This window comes from Equus quagga, chromosome 13 (genome assembly GCF_021613505.1).
Source record: "Equus quagga isolate Etosha38 chromosome 13, UCLA_HA_Equagga_1.0, whole genome shotgun sequence".
Lineage (NCBI taxonomy): Eukaryota > Metazoa > Chordata > Mammalia > Perissodactyla > Equidae > Equus > Equus quagga.
The window spans coordinates 50,291,684-50,310,308 of NC_060279.1; the positions used below are offsets into that span (position 1 = coordinate 50,291,684).

Consider the following 18,625-nt stretch of genomic DNA (forward strand, 5'->3'; position numbering starts at 1 on the left):
CTAGCTCCTAGTTGGTCAGATCCCTTCGGAAGAACAGCCAACACCATGCCCAGCTTACTCTCTGGAAACTTAGGAAACATGACACAGGAAGTCGTCTCTGATCACCTTGTACTCAGCTGTGGAGTAAAGCTGACAGGGCTGGGTCCAAGCTTGGGCTTGGCCTAAGTGCAGAATTTTTATATTCAGATAGTTTATTAAATATGGCTATTGGCAATTTACAAAGATCACCACATTCAGTGCTGGGGTCTGGTCCTTCAGCACTGTTCCTCACAAGGAGCCATGCCTTGGTTTTCCATGGAGGCTAAGTCTAATCAGTGCTTCTTCCTGGGGGGACACGGATAACGTCTAGTTCAATAGTTCAAATTACATCTCCTCATATAAACATAATTCTCAAAAATATTCATGTTTCTTTTGTCCTGCACTTAGAAGGGTAGATAAATGTCACTAAACATATAAAATTTCATTATGTAATTTAATTTTACACATAACATTTTAGGAACAGAAATTATTAGAGATAATACTAGTTGTTTAAATCTCTGACATATAAAGCTTTTCATATATTTTTAGCCCACTTAATTTTTTTAAAACAAGTCTCATATTACGCATCTGTTCTTAGCTTTTTCAAATATTACTGTGTAAGGTTAGTTTGTTAAAGGAGAATTAAACTCTGAATCTGAAATGAAAAACTAGTTAATCATACTTGGTTTTTTCCAAATAAGAATCGAGCCACATAAGCACGATATCACATAAAACAGAAAGGGGAAAAACAGGCAGAGGCTCTGGGGCTGGTTAGAAACATAAAGGGAGAAATGAGAGAGACATAAGGGAGAGAACGATCAAGCGCAATGTGCAGACCTCATCTGGATTCCAATTCAAACAAACAGTAGAAAGACATCGTCAGGGAAGTTTGAATATAAACTGGTTATTAGACGACATCAAGGAATTGCTTTAATTTTGTTAGGTGTGCTAACAGCATGGTGGTTATGTTAAAAAAATTCCTTATCAGATAGAGATCTGTACTGAAGGATAGCCACATATGAAAGAATGAAACTGGACCACTGTCTCAGCCAATACACAAAAATAAACTCAAAACGGATGAAAGACTTGAATCTAAGACCTGAAACCATAAAACTTGAAGAAGAAAACACAGGCGGTAAGTTCCTTGACATACGTCTTGGAGATGATTTTTTTGAATCTGACACCAAAAGCGTAATTAACAAAAGCAAAAATAAATAAGTGGGACTACATCAAACTGAAAAGTTTTTGCACAGCAAAGGAAATCATCAACAAAATGAAAAGGCAACCTACTGAATGGGAGAAAATAATTGCAAATCATATATCTGATAAGGGGCCAATATCTAAAATATATAAAGAACTCATACAACTCAACAGCAAAAAAAATCTGATTAAAAATGGGCAGAAACTCTGAAGACATTTTCCGAAAGACATACAGATGACCAATAGTTATATGAAAAGATGCTCAACATCATTAATCATGAGAGAAATGCAAATCAAAACCACAATGAGATATCGCCTCACACCTGTTAGAATGGCTATCAACAAAAAGATAAGAAATAACATGTGTTGGCAAGGATGTGGGGAAAAGGGAATCCTTGTGCATGTTGGTGGGAATGTAAATCGGTGCAGCCACTATGGAAAACAGTATGGAGGTTACTCAAAAAATGGAAAAACAGAACTACCATATGATCCAGCAATTTCATTTCTGGGTATTTATCTGAAGGAAACAAAAACACTAATTCAAAAAGATATATGCACCCCCATGTTCACTGCAGCATTATGTACAGAAACGAACATATGGAAACAACATAAGTGTCCTTCTATGGATGAATGGATAAAGAAATTGTGCAATATATACATATCTATTATATAATGGAATATTATTCAGCCATACAAAAGAATGCAATCTTGCCATTTGGGACAACATGGATGGACCCCGAGGGCATTATGTTAAATGAAATAAGTCTTACAGAGAAAGACAAATACCGTATGATCTCTCTTATATGTGGAATCCAAAAAAAGAAAAAGCTCATAGATACAGAGAACATATTGGTGGCAGGGGAGAGTGGCAGAAATGTGTGAACTGTTTTTCTGATTTGTTTTGTTTTTAGTTTAAATAAATTGCACAACAATAATAATAAAGCACTGTGCTAGATACTAGAGGCAACAGAAACATGAAGCAGAACAGTATGTGGCCCCAAGGAATATCCAATCTAGGGATAGGTGGGAAACACCAACATGTGGAATAGCTATAACGTAAGCAAGAATAATATATGTGCCTAAGAGGTATAAGGTTGTGAGAGGGAGGCAGGACATCCAGTTAAGGTTATCAAGAAAAGACTCATGGAGGGGGCATCATTTGTGGTGGACTTTCAAGGATGGGTGAAATTTTGGTGAGTAGAGACGGGGGCTAGAGGCAAGACATTCCAGACAGAGGAGTGAAAAAAAATTGCCTTATCAGATAGAGATATATACTGAAGTGTTTAGAGGTGAGATGACATGGTAGCTGGCTGGGCTAATTAACTGAAGAAAATAAAGGTGAAGGGATAGACGAACAAGATTGGTAATATGTTGATGACTGTTAAAGCTGAGTGATGGGCACATGGGAGTTCAATATACTATTCCCTGTACTTTTGGGTACGCTTGATCCAAAAAAACAAACAAAAAGAAAAAAGTCATAAAGGGAAGAAAATAATTCAAGAAAGAATATGGTAAAAAGATAGGGGTCGGCCCCGTGGCTGAGTGGTTAAGTTTGTGTGCTCCATTTCTATGGCCCAGGGTTTCGCTGGTTCAGATCCTGGGCTCTGACCGGGCACCCGCTCATCAGGCCGTGCTGGGGCAGCAACCCACGTAGCACAAACCAGAAGGACCTACACCTAGAATATACAGCTGTGTACTGGGGGACTTTGGGGAGAAGAAAAAAAAAAAGATTGGCAATAGATGTTAGCTCAGGTGCCAATATCAAAAAAAAAAAAAAGATAAAGTCTTGTTGGAAGCACAATGTTGAAGCACAAAATGAGTGAAAGGTATTAGGAACCAAAATATGATGAAGAAGAACGTACATCATAAAACATCAAAAATGAAGAGGCAGCAAGGAGACTACTGGAGGGCCCCACTGTCATCCATAACAATCAACAGAATTTGATGCAAATTTTGAATATTAGGCGAAGTAACATCTTTTTGGGATAAAAAAACTGGTACCATATTATGGAATTTTCTACTTTTTAAGGCTGAAACAAACTTAAATAAGGCAGGACTTATTCACAAGGCACGCCAATGGCTGAGTCCTGGTCACATGTATTTCTCTCGGTAGGTACAATCAAATGGCGTCAGAACTTCCTAAGTCTTGGTAAATGGGGCAAATGAGCCAAGGAAACAAGATGAGGCAGAGTAGGTCAAGGAGAAACGCCCATGGCCTACAGTTGTTGATAGCAGTTAGCAGGTCTGAAGCACGCTCATGTGAAGAATGTTAAGTAAAAACATGATTTTTAAACAGACTAGACTTACCCTTCTATGATAAAGTATTTTAAACTAATTTTGACCTTATCAAAGTGATATTTCTGTTTTAACATACCTTTGATCTGTAGCCTGCTGTTCTCGAAGCTGAAGAAGAGATAATTCAATTTCATTTTCTTTTCTCCTCAATTGAGTTTTCAGGATCTCAGCCAAGTGCTCCAATTCTTCTATCTGGCCTCTCTGTGACTGAATAACATTTTCTCTGGGGGAAAAAAAAAGAAAAAACCAAAAACCTTTACAAGAATTTGTAGTTTGAGAAAAATCTGCAGTATTTAATATTTAAGATCGGTACAAAGGAAGTTCTTCATAATAAAGAGCAAGCAAAAGTTAAAAATATTAGTTTAAGTGCCTCAGCACATAGTGAAATCACAGGAGATTAAATGCAACGACTCAGAAATACATACGGAACAACTCAAGATTCTGCTTTTGGAAGACAATGCTGGAGGCAATGGGTTGGACTTTAGTTCAGTTTGATTCAGTGAGTATTTATTGGTCATCTACCACGTGCTCCACAATCTAGTCACCTTCAGAGAATTTATATGCTTTTGCTCCTTCACATGCACATCTGCCTATACCACCCAAATTAATACTTCAGAGAGGGATGGCAAGAAATTTGCAAAACATAACTGAGTGGTCTCTGGCATCTATTTATCTCTGTCATGTCTGGCAGCATCCTAATGTAAGGAGCCTCAGAAAAATGGTATGAACCCTGGCTTTTCAGCTGACTAATAGGTAACAAGATTAGGTCTAGTCTTTTAGTTTTATTCTCTCATAGCCCAATCATTACTGTAACTGGTATTTAAAATATTCAAAAGAAAAATTTTAAGCCCATATTATTCTTAAGCAACTATCTAAGGTCTTTGTCTCACGTTTTCTGTTCATTCAGAATTGCTCCTTTTTGATGATCCAGGTAGGAGAAGGCCTGTAGATAAGGTGGAAGCTCATTTTTGTGTGACTCACAGACACTGAAAGCATGAGGCTTTGATTAACTGGAAAAGTAAGCGAAATGTGGCAGGGGTAACTTTTTGAAACCATAGTATGATGAAGAATGCGGTACCGTAGAGTCACAGTGAAACAAAATCTGAAATCCATATGTATTTGATAACTCCAAACTTTTTAGCCACTCCTTCCAATTCTTTTTTTTAACCACAAAAAGGCTAATTAATTCAAGATCTAGAAAAAAAATTATCTGCAATTTTTCTGAGAATGAAAATGTTGCCTCTAAAGCTTATAATATTCTGAATGACTGGGCTTTATGCCATTTTTTTGGGAGGAAATTATAATAAAGAAGACTGTTCTGTAATCCTTGGATCGATGCAATAGTTCCATCAATGCAGTTGGTTAGCTGTTCATTTTCCTGGATGGATGTCATATAATATCTGTTCTTACCCCACAGATCTAGCTGCATTTTAGTGGAGCAAATTATTTGTACATAAACCAAATTTGTTTAAAATTAAGGAAAGGGAGGGATCAAAAAAGACATGATCAACAAACAAAGTTTTAAAATGACCACAAAAAGAATACATACAAATTTCTTATTTCTCCTCTGGCTTCTTCAAGTAAAGTGTTGCCATATTTTGTAAGCATGGGTTGTAGAGTTTCTGCTACAGCTACATCTTGGAATCTAATACCTAAGAATAAATTAATATGATTATAAAGTGAAATTAGAAATGAAGGACCCTTAATTTCCTATCATAAGGAAATTGGTAATATAATAAAATTTCTTGAGTACTGAGAGATACGTGTTCTATAGTACAGAGAAGCAGACATACTCTGCCAAAGGGACTGTGAGATCTCAGCCACCAGCTGGCATGAAATCAATCACAGCAGCAAGTACTGCCCGTTTAACAATTCCACTACGGAAACCGAATCACCTAGAAATAATCTGATTCAACTCAGATTTTGAACTCCTGAGGTAATTTCTGAAAGAACCAAAGTCTTCAACTCATGTAAACTAAAGTATGAAGGAAAAAGGTTTCAAAAACGTGACTTTCGTTTTTTAGTATTTTTTGATAAAAGTTTTTTGGTTTTTAAATTAGTCATTCACCTCCCTTGACCTTACCTTTTGAATCTTATCTTCAGTTGTATGACTCATAGATACTGTGAGTATAAGTCAAATGTTTCCTGTACTTTGGTGTACTCCACCTCAATAAGAAAATCCACATTTAGTCAGTAACTGGACTCCTTTGTATGGAGCTGCACTCACATGGGGCTATCCCCAAGATAGGCCTAAACAAGATGCCAGCGCAAAAGGCTAACTAACGTTTGTTAAGTCTGTGTAGTGGGCTACTGGGGGGTGTCATTTTCTATGTTTCTTTGGAACATTACATAATCCCAAATTTAAAAATAAAAATGGAAAGCAAGATGATGAACAAGCTACAAAAAAAAAAAAATGCGTATTTAAATAAAGGTAATTCAAGAAGGGATCATCAACAGGATTCCTTTAAATACAACATTTTGCTACTGCACTTAGAATACAATTTTTCTTACAAAAACAGTTACATGCAATATTACAAGCCAGGTCTCATTATTAAAAATGAGACATACTTTTACTTACCTGAGTTACTTCACACTTACAGAATAATTAAATGATGAGAATTTAAAGTAGATAAAATATGAAAAATAATTTAGATTTTTTTTTTTTCATGGAGAACAGTCCCAGATATAAAGGTAGAGGAAATTCATTCTCTTTAGAAAAGTCTCCTTTCTAAAAGTGAGAATTTTCATTAGAACAATGGAATTATTGTTTGCTATTTCCAAAACTTTCAACACCTATTGCTGTAATCCAAACTAAAGAACAGAAAAGCCTCTGCCGAAAACATTAAAATAATTTACTGTGTTAAAATTTGCCAATTATACTCTTTTGTCAGTAATGCTAATTCTTAAGCTTTTCCTACATCAATTATGAAAAAACTAAACATCACTAATGGAATTAAAAAAAAAACTATACTCAAAGTATATCTTAAAACTTATAGTCTCATGGTGATTTGACAACGGTTATATTTTAAAACGTATACAATTGACAAAAATCTTTGTTCTACTGGTTCTTTACAATAAGAATTATTTCTACAATACACTGATCACACCTTAAGCCAGTACTTTTCATCCTTTATCCTGACAATGCACAAAAAGAAAATAATATTCGTACAGTAGCTTGGGCACAGGGCTGCTTGTGGCCAGAGAAGGTCTAGGGTTCCCCCCAGCCACCTCAGGCTGCGATATTTCCCACAGGTGTGGCCTAAGTCCCAGCCTCAAAGGCGGTCTTGAAGATCCATCGCTAAGGTATCGTGACGCCTTGACAACGATGCCTCAAGTTTACTCAGAAAGACAGTGGTTAAGAAAGTATTCATCACTATTTAATGCTTTGGGCAGCTTCTATGTCCTGGCCTCTCTACCCGTGAAAAAGGTCTGAACTACTTAAGAGTGTAAACACAAGGAGAAATTTAATCTCTGTAGTCACATTTGAAAAGAACTCTTTTGCTCTGTGGCTCTTTTTTTTTTTCTATAGGGAGAAACTTCCATCAAACTTCTATTTAAACAGCAATTCATAGCACTAGCTCACCATGTTAATCTAAAATTTGGGCATTGTTTTTCTTTAGTATAAAAGACCTTGGAGACCTTAGAGATGATCTTGCCTGACTATAGTCACTGATGAGAAAACTAAGGTTCAGAGAGGATAAGTAACTTTTTAAAGTTAAAATATATTATTGTGGAGCTACCATCTCCTGACCTTTTCTCTAACCTGGTGGTGTCACTCCATTTTACAGATGGGGAAAATGAGGCTCTGAGAGGCCAAGTGCTATATTCCACGTAAAAAGTTAATTAGTGGCAGAATGTATTTTCTGATTTATAATTCATTATGATTCCTTTGGTTATATTCAAAGTCTACTGCCAATCTCACAGAGATAGGAGTAGCCAAGCCCTTTCATCCTGCAGCTGCCTCTCGCCTGTGTGGAGGCCTTGTTGACTTCAAAGGGACTCTGTCAAGGGAATAGATAGTGTTAACATTTTGGCTTGAGAAAAAAATAGAACAAATTTCTTTCCCTTTCTGTTCATATAGTGGTTTTTTTTTTCCTTCAATGAATTAAAATGAAAGTTTTACAGGATTTTCTATGTCCCTAAAAATGTTTGGTCTTTTTATGAAGATCAACTAGAGCTGAAGTTTTATTTCCTTCCCTAGCAGTTGAAACTAAAAAACTGCTACTTAAAGTATTTATTGACTTCACTTCATTATAAATAAAGTTTGTCTGTGGGTGGAGGGAATTGGGAAGTTTCATTAGAAATATTTACGTTGTTTATATATTGAGTCTTGTCTATGCAACTAAACTGCTTTGTAAGCTGGGTACATTTTAGGTGATTCATTTTCAAAATGAGGAAAGTAAATGACGTATGAGCATTATCGGAGATGGAAGAGACCTTTCTGATCACTTGCTTAAATCCTTTTATTTTACATGTAAAGAAAATTTAAGTTCAGGATGATTAGAAGACTTGTCCAAGGTCACCAGACAGTAAGTAGAGAAGCAAAAACCCAACTTCTTAAATCCCTAGTTATGTTCGCATCCCACTGTCACGCTGCCTCCACACAATGAGAAAGATTTAAACAATTCTGCAAGTTTTATAAAAGGTCTTTGGATGAAGAACTTAGTGTGATCATTCAAAATAGTGCCATCATTTATATGCAAACTAGCTGGCTTCCCCATTTGCCTGAGTCAACGTGATTTCCATCCATAACATAAAAAACCAACTCACTAAACTTGTATTTTAAGTAGTTTCATACATGTCTCAACATTCAATGTCTTGCTAAACAAATAAGAATCTAGGGATTCCTAAATAAAATGATCTTCACATTAATATTAATATGATTTTATCAAAAAGCAAGTCAAAAAACTATTTTTCTCTCTCTTTCTGAAGACAATTAAAAACAAGAATACAGAAATAAAACTGTGTGTGTGTAAAATAACCTATTAAAAGACTTAAATTTAGGATTTAATGTAAGGCTTACTTTACCTTTCCTGGGGCATTCCTGTAAGCTTACATTTTCATTCGCTTTTCTACGCCCAGTGTTAACACGAGATTGCACGTAATTGTATGGTGTTTGCCTGTAACTCTGGATTTGAAGCTGTTGTTTGGCTGAAATTAGTCTGTTTTTGAGGACTTCATTTTGTCTTTCAAGCTCATGAATTTTCTCTTGCAGCTGCTCAATCATTTCTTCCATTTCCACATCTCGTCCCAGCCGCTTGGGGCCGCCACCAACCTGCTCATATCTTTTCTTGTCATTAACTAGCCGTATTAACTTGGTGGCCATCCTAGGGAAATAATAAAAAGATGAAAAGGAATGTGAGAAGTCAGCATAAAATGCATTCTGTTGAAAGGAACATAATCACTGTGAAGACTTCAGTGCAGAACCTGAATAATAAATTTCAGGTTTTGATGTAACTATTACTGCCTGTGAAGAATCCTTTGATGATAATTGAAACCACTGGGCAACAATCTGCTTTATAGCACTGACAAATAACAGTTTCCTAAGGCTTATCATTTAAGGTTAGTAAAGAGAGGACACATATTTACTCCATATGTTCCTCAAATGCAATTTTTAACGCATGACCTTATGTAGGAATGCTGGATGCACTTAAATGTACCTACAGATTGTGGATGTGGTGGGTTTCATCTGCAAGCCACAGTAAGCTAAAACTTTTGAAAAGTGTGCTAAGACTATGTAGCATTTAGATGATATATTGTTTTCAGTTTCTCTAGGATTAAGACATATTACAAATATAAAAATGTTAGAATGCATAGGAACACACATAAAAAAGCCCATTGAAAAATTCAAAAGAAACCGAAAGACCCTATTAAATGTTGCTTAGTGCTCTAAAAACATGCATGTTTAAAGGTAGAAAATAATTGGATGCAAAAAGTATTATTCTAATGCTATCTTTAAATTTAGACATAAATTCTGCTTTTGACATCTCAGGAGTTTCTACCTTTGATTCTTTTAAGTTTTGATAAAAACTGGTTAGACAGAACAAAAGACAGAAAGGGCACATGGGGGTGATGTAATATACACGTACGGAAAACATGCCTGACAGTGAATGGAAAAATCTTGGCAGGACAAGAAAGAAAAGGTGGCTTTGATGAGAGACACAAGTTCAAGACTTTACAAAATTGGTCGCACATCTTCAATAGCTGATTCTAGTTTATAGTGAACCTATTTTTATAAAGACCCAGACAGGAGATTGAAAATAAAAACACACTTCATTTTTCTTTAAACGGGGTTTGCTTTATTTTAGCATGGTTATGGACAGAAGCTTTTACTTAAGAGAACAAAAGTGAAATAAAAAAATCCTTAATGGCTTTGGGATGTCATAGAACCACTTTTTTTTGGCCCTAAGCAGAGTCCTCTGTAAAAGCAGTAGTAATACATGTCTATCTACACTTCTGGCTACTCAGCCTACAGCATGTGGCATCAGGGAGAGCTATGCATAACATAATCAGTTAGGATTGTTTTCTCTTTCCCTTGAGGCACATCCATTAAACATGCTTTACAAGGGATACAGGATAATAAAAACCAAGATGCAAAAGTACCACAAACACCCTGGTGAAATAATCAATGGATTAGTTCCTTTTCCACCTAATCCAGAGAATGACATATCATCAGGAAATGTGGACAGGTATCATGGCCCAACAGAGCCGCACGCTCTCCCTAGCCGGTTGATGAGTTTAGGATCCTGAGCCTCATCCAGTGGCTTATCCATAGAAATATGGCAGCTGTCTAACTGAGATGTCAACCTAAACATTTGAATCTTCTCCTTCAGAGAGACTTTCACATAGAGAGAAATCACATCCAAAAGAAAGACACAGATTTAATAGGAAAAAGCAGTCAACATCTAAAGAAAAATAAATGACCCCAATTTTTAAGGCGAGAAAAGGACATCAATAGAGTGGCTTTAAATTCCTTCAAAGATGTTCAAGTAAACTTTGTCAAGAAACATAACACTGCATGCATTTGTCTAGTAATAGCAATAATTTTCCTGTTTGATTTGGTTATTTCATGATATTAATTAATCATAAGTGATCTGGTAAAGTTTAAGTACTTATTTGAAAAGGCGGTTTATCAAATCTACATTTATACTAAAGTAAGTGATACTAATTACATCTTAAGGATAAATTTAAAGGCAATTCTATCCACATGTGTAGATAGTGTCAGTGGTGTGAATGTGAGAAGGAATTTACAGCTCCGGGTCGTAGTGGTCACTGGACCGCTACTCTCAGGGCACAGCAAAATAAAATCTCAGGAGGTTAAATGGCTTGAACAGACCATAGGCTAGTGTCAGAGGTAAGAGAACATATGCTTACAAATTGATTCCCAGCCCAGTCCTTTCTCCATTAAACTACAAGGCTCATTATTGTTATATATTTTCTGGCTAGCACAAATTACTAATGAGGCCAAGGTTATGAATTCAGTTCTTTGACTAATTAGGCTCACAAAGAAAAACAATTGTTTAGTGGTCAGAGACTACATGCCTCCTTCTGACAGGCTGATGTGTGTGTGTGTGTCAATGGTCAGAAAAGGAATCAGGCAAGTGAGTCACACGTCTTGAAAAAAGCCATCGTCATGACTCCAAAACCACCTCAAAGTATAAGTCCCACACACAGCAGGTCAGTGGGTCACTAAAACAAAGGCTACCGAGTAGAAACTGCACTGGATCACCTCTTTACAATAAATTCTAAGCAGAAAGAAACCCTATCTTCCTTCTTCAATGGCTGTCACCTTTTCAGTGAACCTAGAACATGAATATGAATACAGACCTGTTCATGCTTACAAATGTGAATGCACTTTTTTGTTTTTAATGCCACACATTCAGAAGATAGTCACAGTGTTCCTGAACAAGAATTAAAGAATACCTACCCCTAAGAACTTATTCCTGAGGAAATTCTTTGCACGCAAATCAAAAGTGACAATATTTCTTCAGAAATAGTACAGACTTTTTGACATAAATATAGATTCCAGAATAATCCAAGCAAAGTTAAATATGTTTCAGATACTGATGTTTTCATTAGTAAATCCTAAATCTTAAGGGAACATGCATTGTAACAAGTTGGAATAGATAATTACTTTCTGAAACTGATTTTAAAATCAAGACATTTAAAAAACAGATGCTTTGATGATTGGTTTATTAAACTATAAATACTAAATCAAAAGTTATTTATATATATGATAATACTCATGGCACTCTTAGCTGTTAGCTCTTTCTTTCAAATAGCAATTTCAAACATAATAAACGCACATAATCTTTTTGGTTTATTATTCTAGTTTGTAAGATTTTCCATTTTTAAAAACTATTTATTACAACCTGCCTAGTTCCAAAAAAGACTCAAGGTGGAGTTTTCAATTAAGTTTATAAAAAAGCATATCCTCCAAACTTTAGAAAGTCAAAAAAAAAAAAAAAAGGCTAAAAGCTTCTTATCATAACCTTTTAATTTTATCCTCTTGCTTGCGGGCATGCTGTTTAAGTAAAATGTTCTCATCATGCAAACGCAAAAATCTGTCTTCCAGTTCCTCACGAGTGATACGTGACACTGCCTGGCGAGACTTCACTGTCCGTGTTGTTGAAGTTTCTGCAAAAATTCCAAGGTAATTAATAGTAGGATTACTTAAAATAGTCTCTAAAAATCACAACTGTTGATATTGATATAATCTCTAATACACTCATCTCAGATTTCTTCCTTTGTGACCTACAATTAAGATTGCTTTAGAAAATGTTATAGCATTTTCTGTAAGATGTGAACATCACTAATTGGAGGTGAGAATAAAAATCTTTGCTATTAGTACATTATATGCAATATTAAGGATTTGAGCAACAATAGTAACCATTCAAAAATGTATTCCAATAATCATTCTTTAAGAATGTGAGATGGAACTCTGATTCAATACTTTTCAATTTACATACTGAATGTTGAAAAAACTAAATTAAAAGAGTATTTGAACGTATTTTTATTTTATAAAGGCAAGAGTTATAACAATAATTTAGTGAACATAATATGATTGAGATATTTTTCTGAGCTATGGGTGTTGAGTTACAGAAAATAAACTAAAAAATTTGCAAGACTAAACAAACAAAAAACCCTTTACAAATCATTTATAAGCTGTCTTACACACTTCTGAAGAACTTTTACACCTTGTAGCATGTGTATATATTTGTTTACATATGCTTAAATTTGGTATTTTCCTTATCACTGTGAAGTAGGTAAATTTTCAACAATCCTCCAAAAGAAACAAAGAACAAATGGACAAAGATTAAAGCCTTATGGTGTGTTACTAAGGGCAAGAACTGAACTTAGGGTATCAAATCCCAATAAATAGCTTTGCACCCTTAGAATTTATTTGTATTTAATCTCTGATACGCCCCTAAAGATCTAAAGCAAAGCTTACACATACTTTTTGCTTTTAACCATAACAGCGGTATAGTCAAATTTATCTTTTTCGATGAACAATACATTGACCACCTTTCTGTGGTAGTTCAAGGTGGCCACTTGCATTGTTCTGATTAACAGGTGCACAAAAATGCCTTAGTGGAATATACTTTATACCACAGCCTTCTCAATGGCAAATGCAGTGGCATGACAGCAGGGCTGACACATTGTACACGCAAACAAAAACCTAGCTCTAACTCTAAATTGTTCCTTAAAGCAGTGCTTTTCTTTTTTATTTTGAAAGTGCTTTTTAGCTCTATCGTAAGCACTAAGTTATAAAAGGATAAAGGGAACCTTTAATGTATATTAATTTGATAAAACAAAGTGAATATCACTTGGATAAACAAACCACTTTGAGATACTCTACTTGAAAGGCAAAAATTTTAAATATGGCATTTCCTCCCATATAAAATTTAAACACAAAGAAACATTTTAATGGTGAATGTGATTTAAACCAGGCAATTTGGTTTGGAGGCTTGATACTCTGTGTAGTTTCTACGGAGGTGTGGAATTTTAAATAGATGATTTATAACAATTCTTTATCAGAAGAGGGGGATTTTACATCTTCTATGAGCTGTTGATAATTGATGCATGCAGTAAAATACCATATGTTGTTCTAAACGCTCCATCTCCTTGTTTAGTCCAATCAAGAGCTATATACTTAAATGGCTTTGTTTGTATGAATATCAGAAATACTTTAAATTAAAAGAAGTTACTGATCAAAGTTCATAACGATAATAAATAACAGCTGGCCCTACCTTGTAACCCTCCCATTCCACAGAGGTTTAGGCCTGTATCTTTCACAGGCAGGTCTCCCGCAGTCTCATCAGCTGGACCGGACATGGCCTATCTGTGGAGAAAAGAAAACTCAAATAAAATCTTTCCAAGTTACAACATTATAACTATGCAATGGAATGAACCAAATAAAATGAATAAAGCACTTGAACTTTAATGGGCATCTTATTGCCCACATGTGCTGCTTGAAGAAGATGAAAGCTTCTATTTTAAAAGCAATACTACGTTCAATCATGGAGACAGTGTTCCTTTCAACAGTGTATTTCCTATAGTTTGCTTAGGAAATGAGGTAAGATTATCATTCTTCCTTCTCTCTTCTTATTCCTCTATCTGAAACAAAAATAAACTCCCTCAAATTTAAGAAATACCTCTTCTCCATCTGCCATCCCCCTCTCTGCCCCAAAAGAATGCAGGGATCTTGGGAAAAACTCAAGTCAGGAACTTGATTCAAATGACTGTTCTGTTACTTACCAGCTGGTCAAGTCTCCTAAGCTTGCTGAGTTTCAGTTCCTTAATTTTAAAAATGGAGAAATAACACCTATCTCACAGAGTTATTCTAAGGGTTAGTGAGATGTTAAATTAAAAGCATTCAGCACATTTGCCTGGGATGTCAATATTACTTAAATGCTAATTTTCAGCTTGATGCACAAATGACTGGATAGTTCCAAGTTTTGTAAGAGATTTCATAAATTCACTCACTGGGTTTGTTTTTGTTCCATCCTGTCTTTGTTGCCATGATGCACAGGTCCCAGAGCTTCCTACCTTAACATACAGGTTGTCCAGCTAATTGTGGCATTTTTACAGTTTCTATTCTTCACAGAGATGCACTACAGTAACTAAGTGTAGTATGTGGATGTGAGTGGTCCACGAAATATCCAGTATGCAAAAAAAAGGATTTTATATTTTCATTTTAATCTATCCGGAAAGCCAAATGCAAGCTGCTAATGAAGATGCTCTAAGGCACAGGTTCTCAAACTCCAGAGTGTTGGTCCTAGGATGTAAAGTCCAAGAGAGCAGCAAGCTTTTTGTCTTGTTTACCTCTGTACTCTCAGAGGCTGGCACAGAGCTCCGCACATGGCAGGCATTCACTAAATAGTTGAGTCCACGAGGCTGATTCAGGGTCTATGGACCCCGAGATGGTTTACAAAATCTTGTATGCATATATGTATATGGAATATCTTTTAGGGAGAGGGTTCATAACTTTTACTGTAACTCCTCAAAGGTTGAGAACCACTGCATTTTGCTGTGACATAAGCAGCTAACAGACAAATGCCTGGGAGATCATCTACTTCTTTTGGAAACACTGCTACAGAAAAGGTCAATTTTAGGAACCAAATTACCAAGAAGTTTAAACACAGGACACCTGTGAAAATGATGACCTTTCCCTGATAGGTTATGGTAGCTTTTATAATAATAACAATGATGATGATAAAGGTGTTAGCATTTATTGTTTACTAAAATGTGCTAGGCACTCTTCTAAGTGCTCTGCTTATATGAATTAATTAAATATCTCACAACATCCTTGTGAGGTTGCTACTCACATGATGCCTACTTTACAAATGAAGACACCGAGACGCAGCTTAGGTAACTTGCCCAAGGTTATACAGCTAAGAGGTAGTTTCCATGTTGTTGATTGTCACAACTGGGAAGGGGGGGCTGTTACTGGGATCTAGAGGCCAGAGATGACGCTAAACATCCTACAATGCACAGGAACCACAACAAAGAATTATCTGGCCCAAAATGTTAATAGTGTGGAGGCTGAGAAACCCTTCACAATGCAGCAATGCTTCTCCAACACCATCTCCTGCCTCCTTGTTCACTACGCTCCATTCACACTGTTCTCCTTTAGGTTCCTCAAGTCCATGGTACCCTTATCTTGCTCAAGGCCTTTGCGTTAGTTGGCTCCTCATTCTTCGGTGCTCAGCTCAAAGGTCACTTCCTCAAAGAGGTGTTCCCTGATCATCCTATGTTAAAGTATTCTTCCTCCCAATTTCATCATTGCTTATTTCTTTATAGCAATCATCTCTGTCTGCAAATATCTTGTTTGCTAGTTCATTACTAGTTTGTCTTCACTAATGAAGTATAAGCATCTTGAGATTGCTATCAGTCCCGTTAACAGCTGGTCGGGAACAGTGCCTGACACCCGGTGGGCGCCAAAATTAATATTCCTCGAATAAATAAATGAATACCTGGCAGTGAGACTAAAACAGTAAACAAAGTCTCCACCTCTATGGAGTCAACAGGCTATAGAGTAATTAGACAATAAACAACTACAATTAAGCAAACAATAGGCCACACAGGAGGCGGCTTAGGGTTTACCAACCAACTCCTAATCCAAGTCAAACGAGCGAACTGTTTGTGTGACCTTCTACTTGAAGGAGAACTTGGATAAGAACGGTAATTAGCATCAACTCTCAACAGCTAGGGTTTCCGGCTGGGATATAAAATTTCAAACCTGTCCTGGGCGAGGGGATAATGGGAGGACTGTGATTCAGGCCTGACGATGTGGAGGTGTCTCGTGCTGGGCTGCTTTTCACGCGAGCAGGACTCTAGGACGTAGAGCAGACCCCAGGACCCCAGCTCTTGCTGCAGGTAGAGGGTTGGCCACCTCCATCCCCCTCTCCACCCCCACAGTACTCACCAACACTCTCTCCCCGCCGCTAGCTACCGTTGCTATAGTGCCCACACCGTGTCGGGCTGCTGGCCGAGAGGAGCACGGGAAACACGTGGCAGGCCCCGTTGCCTCCTGGGAAATGTAGTTCTCCTCTGATCCTAGCCCGCCAGCTTGAAGCGTAGCGGAATACGCTTGCCCAGCTGTCCGATCTGGGAAATTCCCGTGCTCCAAACCCCGAGGCGCTCTCGGGCGTCGCCGCTGTGCATCCTGGGAGTTGTAGTTCTCGCGACTTGGAGGGCGAATGGCTCCGGGCGGGAGCAGGACTGCAAGAGAACTACATGCAGGAGGCGGGGTCGAGGGCGAGGGATCTACGCGGCTAGCAGTGGCGGAGGCGGCTGAAGCGGCAGCATGAAGAGGACTCCGACCGCCGAGGAACGAGAGCGCGAAGCTAAGGTATGTCGAGCCCGCCGGCGTCTGGGATCTTCCGTGCCCTTGTAACTAGAGGCAGGCAACCGGAAGAGCTTGGATGGATGGCGAACGGACGTACGGTCTTAAGCCAAGGGATGACAGGGCCTTGTCAGCAAGGGAGCCAAGAGACATTGAGGGGTATAAATTTGTGCTGCTCAGGATGCAGGCCTAGTCCTGTTGGATCACAAATGAGAATCAAGCCACTCAATTCCTTGTCCTTAGTTAAATTTATAGCTACCCTTGGGACTTAGTTTACCGGACGCTCAGATGGCTGTGATCACACCAATTTTTGAGGACTGAGATTGGCTTAGATGAAATATCTGTGTGGTCAGATGTGTTTATTTGGAACAGTTGTCTCAGTGGCAAGCTGATATGTTCTGTGTCTTCAGCTTAGCGGATGCAAATTTTTAATTGCAATCTTATTTTTTTCCTTTATGGTTCTGCCTCTGGTAGTTGCCATTCTGTGGGATGACAATAATAATAGCAGTAGCGATTTTTTTTAGCATTTATTACGTGTCAGGCTCTGCATTAAGTTCATAATATTTATATTATTTCATATTCTTATCACAGCAGATTGCAACATAGATATTATACAGATGGAGTATCAACAGTCCTGTTTTACAGATGAAGACTTGAGGCTCAGAAGAATTGTGTTTTCCATTCCCTCATTCCCAAAATCAAGTCCTATTGATTTGTCTAAATATATTGGTGGTCTACTTTTTTCCATGTCCACCACCTTGGACCAAGCTACCATTATCTCCTTAATGGGCTGTTACAGTTGTCTCCTTATTGGTCTGTACTCACTCTACACCCTAACACTCCATTGTCCCCTTCTCACCCTCCTCCCACACAACCAGTCTCTTCTCTACGCTGTGGCTGTGATCTTTTCAAAATGCAAATCTAATCCTGCCCCTTTCCTTCCTTCCTCCTCTGCCAACGACCTGTTTAAAAATCTTCCATGGCTTTCTGTTACTCTTAGGATAAAGACAAAACTTCACATGGCCTACAATGTCCTGCATGATCTGGACCCTACTTGCTTCCACAGTCTTATTGGATGTGACAGTCTCTCTGCTCCCTGCCCATCAGCCACTTTGGCCTCCTTAGAAGTCCCTCTTTCCTGTGCGCTATCTGGTTACAGGGCCTTTACACATACTATTTGTTGCCTACTCTATATTAGGCAGATATTGGAAGTGAGGACTAGTGGTAAATAAAACAGACACAGTTCTTGCTTTTATAGAATTTAGAGTCCTACAAGTGAGTTTGCCTTATAGCAATACCTCTATGGATGTAAAATACAAAATCTGCTCTATATTGCCTGAGTTATAGCAAGCTTTCACTAGGGACCTGAAGTTTCCATGCTTGAGTCTATATATGATATGGACAGCATACTGAAGATGGGCACAAAGGGGAAAGATCCTTCTGTGTTGGTCTGCAACAGTGCAAAAAGCAAATGTCACCCAATGGCGTCGTGTGTAATGTCTTTCTCACCTTTTGGGTTTACGTTTAAAGTTACTCGTTTATTCTGTAAAGATTTATTTAGCACCTCTTATTTGCCAGACACTGGGATTATGATTTTGGCTAAGATAGAATCCCTTCGCTTTATTTTATTTTATGCACTCAACTTTATTGAGGTATAATTATGTACAACAATTTGTACATTTGTAGTGTACAATTTGATGAGTTTTGACAGATGTATACACTTGCGAAACTACCGCCATAGTTGACATAGAGGACATTTCATTC

General features: G+C 37.4%; 2 protein-coding genes across 15 annotated transcripts in view; one reads left to right on the forward strand and one right to left on the reverse strand.

Annotated features, from left to right (window-relative positions):
* The window catches only part of RPGRIP1L (RPGRIP1 like), a 102,621-nt gene extending 86,104 nt beyond the window's left edge, over nt 1-16,517 (reverse strand). For 3 of the 5 annotated variants that reach the window (XM_046684006.1, XM_046684005.1, XM_046684003.1), the window contains exons 1-6: nt 16,442-16,517; nt 13,764-13,855; nt 12,006-12,150; nt 8,542-8,840; nt 5,063-5,165; nt 3,593-3,736 (exon numbers count right to left, since the gene is read on the reverse strand). In XM_046684006.1, the coding sequence (XP_046539962.1) occupies nt 3,593-3,736; nt 5,063-5,165; nt 8,542-8,840; nt 12,006-12,150; nt 13,764-13,848 (776 nt within the window). In that variant the 5' untranslated portion in view covers nt 13,849-13,855; nt 16,442-16,517. Of the gene's footprint in view, nt 1-3,592; nt 3,737-5,062; nt 5,166-6,091; nt 6,132-8,541; nt 8,841-12,005; nt 12,151-13,763; nt 13,856-16,255; nt 16,297-16,441 lie in introns of those variants that run through there. The other 2 variants (XM_046684004.1, XM_046684007.1) reach the window with 2 other exon arrangements.
* Nucleotides 16,518-16,737: 220 nt separating this feature from the next.
* Nucleotides 16,738-18,625, forward strand: part of FTO (FTO alpha-ketoglutarate dependent dioxygenase) — a 352,285-nt gene continuing 350,397 nt past the window's right edge. For all 10 annotated transcript variants that reach the window (XM_046682388.1, XM_046682389.1, XM_046682396.1 and 7 more), the window contains exon 1: nt 16,738-16,867. In XM_046682388.1, coding sequence (XP_046538344.1) covers nt 16,823-16,867 — 45 coding nt within the window. In that variant the 5' untranslated portion in view covers nt 16,738-16,822. The remainder of the gene's footprint in view (nt 16,868-18,625) is intronic.